Source organism: Silurus aristotelis (genome assembly GCF_946808225.1).
Source record: "Silurus aristotelis genome assembly, chromosome: 11".
In the NCBI taxonomy this organism is placed as follows: domain Eukaryota; kingdom Metazoa; phylum Chordata; class Actinopteri; order Siluriformes; family Siluridae; genus Silurus; species Silurus aristotelis.
In genome coordinates, this window is record NC_139584.1 from 16,740,957 (window position 1) to 16,749,256 (window position 8,300).

At 36.5% G+C, this 8,300-nt stretch overlaps 2 protein-coding genes across 4 annotated transcripts in view; both read left to right on the forward strand.

The window, feature by feature from the left end:
• The window catches only part of septin5a (septin 5a), a 14,075-nt gene extending 10,108 nt beyond the window's left edge, over positions 1–3,967 (forward strand). For all 3 annotated transcript variants that reach the window (XM_083553487.1, XM_083553488.1, XM_083553486.1), the window contains 6 exons: positions 327–444; positions 565–666; positions 1,441–1,537; positions 2,488–2,623; positions 3,117–3,219; positions 3,342–3,967. In XM_083553487.1, coding sequence (XP_083409613.1) covers positions 327–444; positions 565–666; positions 1,441–1,537; positions 2,488–2,623; positions 3,117–3,219; positions 3,342–3,404 — 619 coding nt within the window. In that variant the 3' untranslated portion in view covers positions 3,405–3,967. The remainder of the gene's footprint in view (positions 1–326; positions 445–564; positions 667–1,440; positions 1,538–2,487; positions 2,624–3,116; positions 3,220–3,341) is intronic.
• Positions 3,968–4,116: 149 nt separating this feature from the next.
• gp1bb (glycoprotein Ib platelet subunit beta) lies at positions 4,117–7,735 on the forward strand. The gene is made up of 3 exons (XM_083553489.1): positions 4,117–4,238; positions 5,373–5,724; positions 5,912–7,735. Exons 2-3 carry the CDS (start codon positions 5,384–5,386, stop codon positions 6,153–6,155), a joined length of 585 nt encoding a protein of 194 aa, XP_083409615.1. The 5' UTR covers positions 4,117–4,238; positions 5,373–5,383; the 3' UTR covers positions 6,156–7,735.
• The last annotated feature ends 565 nt before the right edge of the window (positions 7,736–8,300 follow it).

Here is an 8,300-nt window from a genome sequence, read left to right on the forward strand (position 1 = left end):
TTAAAGTTTTACAAAACATTGTTTGTTAAGGTTTAAGTGGAAGAACTCATTTGTCCTGTCCAGATCACTGAACCCAACCCCACTGACCACCTTTCATGAAATTGAATGCTCCCAAGATATTGTCATCTAACGCTTATAAACAACAAGTGAGATTGTAAGAATCTAGTGGAAAGCCTTGCAGGAAGAGTGGAGGTTATTGTAATATTGGAAAAGAGGATTACATTTATCAAATAAGATATGGTTGTCTGTGTCAACATAACTTTTATAAAGTATATGTACAGAGTTGTCCTTGGAGAATTAAAGGATCTGGCGATGTGTGTGTTCAGTTTAAGGCCAGTGGATGTGGAGTTCATGAAAGCACTGCATGAGAAGGTGAACATTATTCCTCTCATTGCCAAAGCGGACTGTCTCACTCCAAGTGAGATAAAGAAGCTAAAAGACCGGGTGAGAACACAACATCTTATTTTATCCATACTACCATTAAATCTGCTAGTTCACTGATTTCCTTTTCAGTGTGCCCTGCTATGCTCAAGTTATCACTTTACTTAGTTTTTGTCCTCTCAGGTACGAGATGAGATTGAGCGCTTTGGAATTAAAGTGTACCAGTTTCCCGAGTGTGACTCTGATGAGGATGAGGAGTTTAAACAAATGGACAAGGAGCTGAAGGTGAGATACAAATATATAAAGCTCTATAAAGTCTAATAGCAGTTTATAGACTTATTGGGTGTGTACATCATGTCAGCAGTGATGAGCAAATGTGTATTAACCGTGAATATAAAGCTACCAATGCCCATTAGGACATAAGACACTAGCAGAAACCCTTAAAATCAATATTAACCTAATGATAAAAAGAGAAGATGAACTAGAGTAAGAAGTTAAAACTAAAACAAATGCAGCATGGAGAAATGTTGAATTTTCCCAACAATAAAATTCTTTATTGATTAGTTTATGAACAGCAAGTTGCAAAACACTCTGATAAAATCATATTTTCCACTTGTATTAAACATGTAAAATGCTTCTCTCTTTGTTCCCAGAAAAATGTGCTTAGCCAGCAATTGTTTTTGGCCCAATTTCTACACCTAACTAATTTCACAGTTGCATAGTTGCTCCTTTTGCCCTACTTAAAATCTGTGCCAAACATATGAATTACAAGCTGTAAGCATATCACGAATTTACTCGAGTCAATTAATCACTCAGTATGTGCATTAATGACTAGTGTGTGTTGTCAAATGATGGAGAGGCAGGAAAAGATGCTCCACAACAGTTTGCAAAATATGTTATAAATTTCAGATTAAAAAGTAGACTTACAAAATGTTCTTTATTTATACATACAAATTAGATTAAGCTTAATACATTACCCTGAAGATTTCTTTCTGTTTCTATGTTTCTAAAAGTTCTGATCATGAATTTCATGTGTGCATATTTTTGCATTTGTTATAGGAGTGCACTCCCTTTGCTGTTATTGGTAGTAACACAGTGGTCGAAGCAAGAGGTCAAAGAGTGCGAGGTCGCCTTTACCCTTGGGGTATTGTCGAAGGTGAGGTGTGTGTTTATAATTCGTTAGAGTGTAATCTGGGAAATATGTTATGAAATGAATGATCTGGGAAAGAAACTTGCAGTGGTGGATAAAGTACACAAACCATGTAGTTGAGATAATGTAGAGATACACCTGGTAAAATATTAGTCCAGCAAAAGTAAAAGTGCTTCCTCCACTTGAGTAAAAGTACAAAAGTATTTGCCTTCAAATGACCTTAAGTATCCAAAGTACTATGATTTATTATGGCTATAATGTTCCTATTACTATATTTGTCACAAGACTCTCTTTATCAACTCAGTTTATGTCCAAAGACTATAATGTTACTCTCAGCACACCAATCTATTAATAGGGTGATATTAATGATATTAATAAAACACTGATTGATGTCTATTCAAATTATCATGAGCCCAAAACCTTCTTTTCAGCAAAAAGAAAACCAAACTGCAAATAATGCAATGGTGTTGTGGCAAGTTACAGTCAGTTTCTTAAACCATTTATTCCTCTTAAATGTTTTGCTTGCTGTTGAACTGATGCTAAACTGTATGTTGGTGCTAGGTAGAAACCACCAAGCTCCAAACAAGTTCAAAACAGAGCGCATGCTTTACCCTGATTGGTGGATTTGACCATTTAAATTTTGCTCATAAATAAAAAGGAACGACTGATTTCACAAAACGTTGTGAAGTTTAAAAAAAAAGATATTTGACTTTGAAATGTAGTGAAGTTAAAGTAAAGGTCTCCCCAAATGGAAATACTTCAAAAAAGTACAGATACGTGTAAAAGTGTACTCGTGTACACGTATCTGTACTTTTTTGAAGAAAAGGCTCTTTAATGTGTGTGTGTGTGTGTGTGTGTGTGTGTGTGTGTGTGTGTGTGTGTGTGTGTGTGTGTGTGTGTGTGTGTGTATCATGTCAGGTGACTGTTTGATTCATGTTTTTGTGGGTTTCCTGTAGTGGAGAACCAGTCCCACTGTGACTTTGTGAAGTTGAGGAACATGCTGATTCGCTCTCACATGCACGACCTGAAAGATGTTACTTGTGATGTACACTACGAGAACTACAGAGCCCAGTGTATACAGGAGATGACCAGGTCTGTTTGTTTTATTGTTTAATTGTGTGTTTCTGTGTGTCTGTGTTATGGAAGACTATTCTTACATTTCTCACTCCAGTCCCTTAATACCCTTTCTATTAGTTTACTTCAGTTACTTGTAAATCTTAACAATTAATATTTGTAATGCCTGAGAGAATAGAGCATGGGGGTACGTTTATGCAGAAATATTCTGCTCCTTAGTAGAATTCATAATGCTGTCAATCTTTACATGAGCCCCTAAACCACGAGCGACAAAACAGTCCAAATAAAGTATCACTGGTCCACTGGCATAATTTAAAACATTTCCTTGTATAAAGTCCCTTTTCATCAGCAATGTTTTAATGACCAAATTTTTGTTAGAACAAAAATCATTTGTTGAGAAGAAAAAGAAAAAAACACTATGCCATGCAGCATTTCATTGATATAGTTTGTTTTCTGGAAGGTACTGAATAAAGTGGGGTTTGGTCTGAATGTGTATGTGTGTGTGTTGCAGTAAACTTGCACAGGACAACCGCGTGGACAGTCCTATTCCCATTCTGCCATTGCCCACTCCAGACGCGGAAACAGAGCGACTTATCAAGATGAAGGATGAAGAGGTGAGCCTTAAACATTGATGATAAACTGAACTGATGTGTAGACAGCACCGTAATCCTACTGTTCGTGTGTGTGTGTGTGTGTGTGTGTGTGTGTGTGTGTGTGTGTGTGTGTGTGTGTGCAGCTGAAAAGAATGCAGGAGATGCTGCAGAAGATGCAACAGCAGATGCACGAAAAAGACCAGTGATGATCACACACAAACATGCACTTGTAGAGTAAAATCACTTCACATCTCATACTATATTTTATCACACACGTGATAACAGATGACACGTACGTATTCCTATTACGGCAGATCCTACAGACAGTGATGCTCTCGCTGCCAACTTATACTGTATATTTGCAGAACAGTTTGCTTGGTGCTTTGGAGCTCTTGCCTACCGAGTACAAATGTGAAGCATCTATTTAACATGTCTTGTGTTTATGGCTGTGTGAGTATAGCTAACATGGATATTATATATAATTAATTTAAATGAAACCTACATTTAGATGTATCTAATTTATATGTTTTGAATTTTTAATGCTTAGCTAGAATGTGCATCAGTTGTTTTGTAATGCCATTTTAGCCTGTTGGTTTGAATCTGGGCTCTGGCTGTCGTGTGTGTGCGCGTGTGTGTGTAAGGATGAATGTGTATTTGAAAGTATACTTTTTCCTTAACTGCAGACGGGGATTTTTTTATAGTGCTCGTTCTCGGTGAGTGTGGAGTTTCGATGCAGGTTACTGTTATAAATAAATATGCTTAATTCAGACTGATTTGTGTCGGTTTCTTTTTCTTTTTTAAAAAAAAACCCCTTTAAACAATATATTTTAAAATGTTTCATATTTCAGCATCAAAAGTACTTCCTGTATGATATTCCCAAGGGGGCGGAGCTAGTATAAGTGTAAGTGTGCATGTGTATGTGGATAACTTTATCAGTGTGGCCCAGCTGTGTCTCTAGAACACTGCTGTTATTGCAGGATCAAACACTGTCCCTCTAAAGGGCTCCTGTTACACCAAGAAGACATTTACTGTATATTCTGGTAAGACGCACCCCTTATTATTTTTCGCATATTCTCGCACCTGTATGTTCTATATTATGTTTCAATAAAGTATTATATTGTTTTATTTATTCTATATTTTTAGAAAATAGCTTTTTTTCCATTGAGGCTAGGTTTATTGACTGCTTTAATAGTGCTGAACTTGCTACAGTCATGAGATCCTGTATTGCTATTTAAAACCCAACATTCATGTTTTTTTTATTTATTATTAATTTAAAGCCTATGAATGGCAGTTTGGGAAAGTGTTTTTTTAATAAATATTTTATCTGAACTAAAATGTCTTTTCCTTTGTTGTTTCCCCCACATTTCTGAAACTCTGAAAACTAAATATTTTGTGATACCTCAAATACCTATAAGAAAGATATAAATTAAATAAAATAAATGTATATGTGTGTATATACACACACACACACACACACACACACACACACACACACACACACACAAATTATATATACACATATATATATATATATATATATATATATATATATATATATATATATATGTATATATATTTTGCGTGTGTGTGTGTGTGTGTGTGTGTGTGTGTGTGTGTGTGTGTGTGTGTGTGTGTGTTTGTGTGTGTGTGTGTGTGTGTGTGTTTTCAAATGTGGATTTTGCACAAATTGAACTAAAAGATGCCCATTTTTACACTTAATTCCACTCATCACATCAACTTATAAGAAATGTTACTAACATATTTTCCGCTGATAATCACTAATGTCCACATCAGCCTCCATCTCATAAACTCATAATCTGATGAACCATAATTTGAACATGAGCCTTGTCATTGTCGTCTCTTCGGTTTAACACACTGGTCATGCTAACATCAATTCACTATAGCTATCTGAAACACACATACGGAGAAAAAAACATGCACAGAATTTTTTGCTACATCATTCATTCTTCTGCTTGTCTCCTACTTCCTGCTCTTTATCTTTGCTTCTCATGCTGGATGTCTTTCCTCTTTTCCAAGTATATTAGAACAAGTACTATTCCCGAGAACCTGATTTATTTCTTGCTCTACTAAGAAAATGTGCAGTGATGATGGTAAAACTGTTCAGAATCATTTCTTTGACAATCAGTTTTCTGTCCTTTCTTTCTCCCATGCAGTGTGTGCTGAAATGAAGTGTGTGTTTATTAACCTACTGCTTCTCATCTGTGTGCTGGGAGCTGATGTTGGCGAAGCTGAGGTTGTATGTCCACAGAGCTGTTTCTGCACTGCTGGTGTAGTTGACTGTAGCGGTCGTGGACTCACCACGACCACAATGCCTTCATCTTTCCCAGTGAGCACCACTGAGATTAAACTCCATGATAATCACCTCACAGCATTGCCCCCAGGACTGCTGGATGACCTGCAAGCGCTGCAGCTGGTCACGCTGCATGGGAACCCGTGGGCGTGTGATTGTGCTGTGCTCTATCTGAGGGGATGGCTGTTAAAACAGAAAAATGATGCTTTAATAAGGCAAGTGCTACAAATGGCTGTAAAAGATTTTCCAAAATTATCCTCAGCCTCATCAGAATTTTATATATAAACCATTATATGGAATTATGTAAAGGTCTATCATATGTAAAGGAATTGTCATTCCATTCCATTATAGGCTTCAGCTGTAAATTTTAAATTTCTCCATTATTTCTCTGTGTTCTTCCAGAAATGTGAGCTGCGCTTTTCCTCCTGACCTGCAGGGGAGACTGGTGGCCTACCTATCGGAGGAGGAAGTGCTTAACTCCTGTAATTACTGGCTGTGTAATCTGGCCTTGTTCTCACAGATCAGCTTGTTTGCCTTTATAGTGGTGCAAGCAAGCCTCCTCGCTGCAGTGATCTACTTTCTCCAACGTTTCAGTCAGCTGAGCATTGATGCCCAGCGAGCAGCTGCAGAAAGTTTTCATAGCTGAGACCATCAGCAAACAACAGCTCCCTGTGTGAAAGGCTGAGGAACCTCCATTCACACCACACTGGCTTTGTTTCACTACTGTTTTAACTTGCCCTCCACAACATTTTTCACTATTACCCTTGTTGCTAGGTAAGGGAACGAAAAGAACTTTATTCACTCAGGTGTATGGATGCCATATGAGCTGTAAGAAGTCTGAGGAATCAAAGCAACACAATCGGGAGACTACAGTTTCTGAACATGCTGAAAATCTACTCTGATCTGACTCAACGTTAGTAATTAATGTGGTCTTACAGTTTTTCTATTTTTATTTTTATTATTATTATTATTATTTTTATTTTGTTTACATTTGTAAGATCTGTTCATGCCAAAATCATCAAAATATTAGTCTCAAAATGCTTTTAAATTCATATCCTATGTACTCAGAACTAAAATAAAACTCAAGTGATTGTGCCACTCTATCAGACTCAACAAAGACCAGCTCCACTATGACAATATCATTCAAAAAATGTTTGTGAACTTGATCAATAATATATTTGCCTACCATTAACTCCCCACCTAGCACTGTCAAAACATTTACTATTCAACATTAAACCTGGTTTTCCCCCAAGGCATATCATTAGAAATACCCAACAGACAAGCAACATATAAAGCGTTGTTATCCATACTTGTTCAGAGTAATATTGGGCATCACTTACCAGGATAACAAGGCTTTAGCTCCAGTACAATGCGAGTAACACAGCTGCCTGTTTGCGTTCACACTGCAATTTACTGTATGTTTTTTATTAAATATATTTCCAAAGGAAACTCCTAAAAAAAAAAAAAGCTTTATTTTGAAATATATACTTTCTGTGTGAATGCGTGTGTTGCCTTTACCTACCGCACGTAGGTTTAAAGAGATCTATTTTATTTCTGGTTCATTTTCTCCCTAATATATAATCCCTTTAATAACATAATCTTTTACAAACCTACAAAGGACAGAGCAGAGTGCTGTACTTATTTGTTTTAATACACAATAGGACAAAAGTTTGTGTATAGTTCATATGTGTTTTCCAAACAACCCATTCCACATTTAGTTTTTGTTTGCTGTTATAATAACCTGCATTATTCTGGAAAGATGTTCCATTAGTTTTTTTGTGTGTTTGTAGAGATTTGTGCTCATTCAGACACGAGTGTGTTAGTAAAGTTAGGTACTAATGTACGGTGCGGAGGCCTGGGGTGCAGTCAGTGTTCCAATCCATCCAAAAAGGTTTTCAGTACAGGTTGAGGTCAGAGCTCTAGCTATAGCAGGAAATTTGTTTAGCTGGAGCAGGTTTGGGTCTCCTAGTTCAAGTGAAGGGGTAAATTCAATGCTACCACCTCCAAAGACCTTCTGTACAATTGTGTGCCTATATCTTTGTTATAACAGTTTCAGGAAAAGAAGCACATATAGTATAAAAGTCAGGTTTCTCAACACTTTTGTCCATATAGTGTATAAGGAACTTGAACTTGTTTGACTCATTTAGTATCCTATTTTTCTTTTCCTGGTTTTAGTCTGAAGTGCTAATGATAAAAAAAATCTGATTAAATTGATTGTGATAAAAATCTGTCTTTTTTTTAAGCATTTTGTAATTTGCAGAATTATAGGATATACTATATATTATATATATATATATATATATATATATATATATATATATATATATATATATATATATATATATATATATATATATATATATATGCATTGGTACCTGGGCCTTCAGTGAGGACTTACCCGACCTCTTAATACCACCACTATCATGTCGCAATTATAGAAACCATCAATACAATACAAAAACACAATATAACAATGTGTGGTATTACAGAGAGAGAGGCATTTCGCATATGGAGGGTGAATACCATTTTACTAAAGCAAGCTCCAAACCTCTACACTACAACCGCAACTGTGCCACTTACAACATCTGAAGAATCAGAATCAATATTTGTCAAATAACATGACATGCTCCACTCCTCAGAGGCTGTAAGCCAGTAGTACCAATGTGTGCAGAGCGCAACAGACGTGTTTGCCAGTCAAACTTGGCGTAACAGTTTCTCTCTGACCAACCAATCAGAGGACGGAAAAATGCTGATGCTCTTCTGGGCCAGTTAGCTGGCCCTGTGAGGTAAA

Excerpts from the sequence above, each read along its gene's own strand:
- gp1bb (XM_083553489.1), top strand. The coding sequence starts at position 5,384 with ATGAAGTGTGTGTTTATTAACCTACTGCTTCTCATCTGTGTGCTGGGA. Across the intron at positions 5,725-5,911 it reads AAAAATGATGCTTTAATAAG|AAATGTGAGCTGCGCTTTTC; the intron begins GCAAGTGCTACA and ends GTGTTCTTCCAG.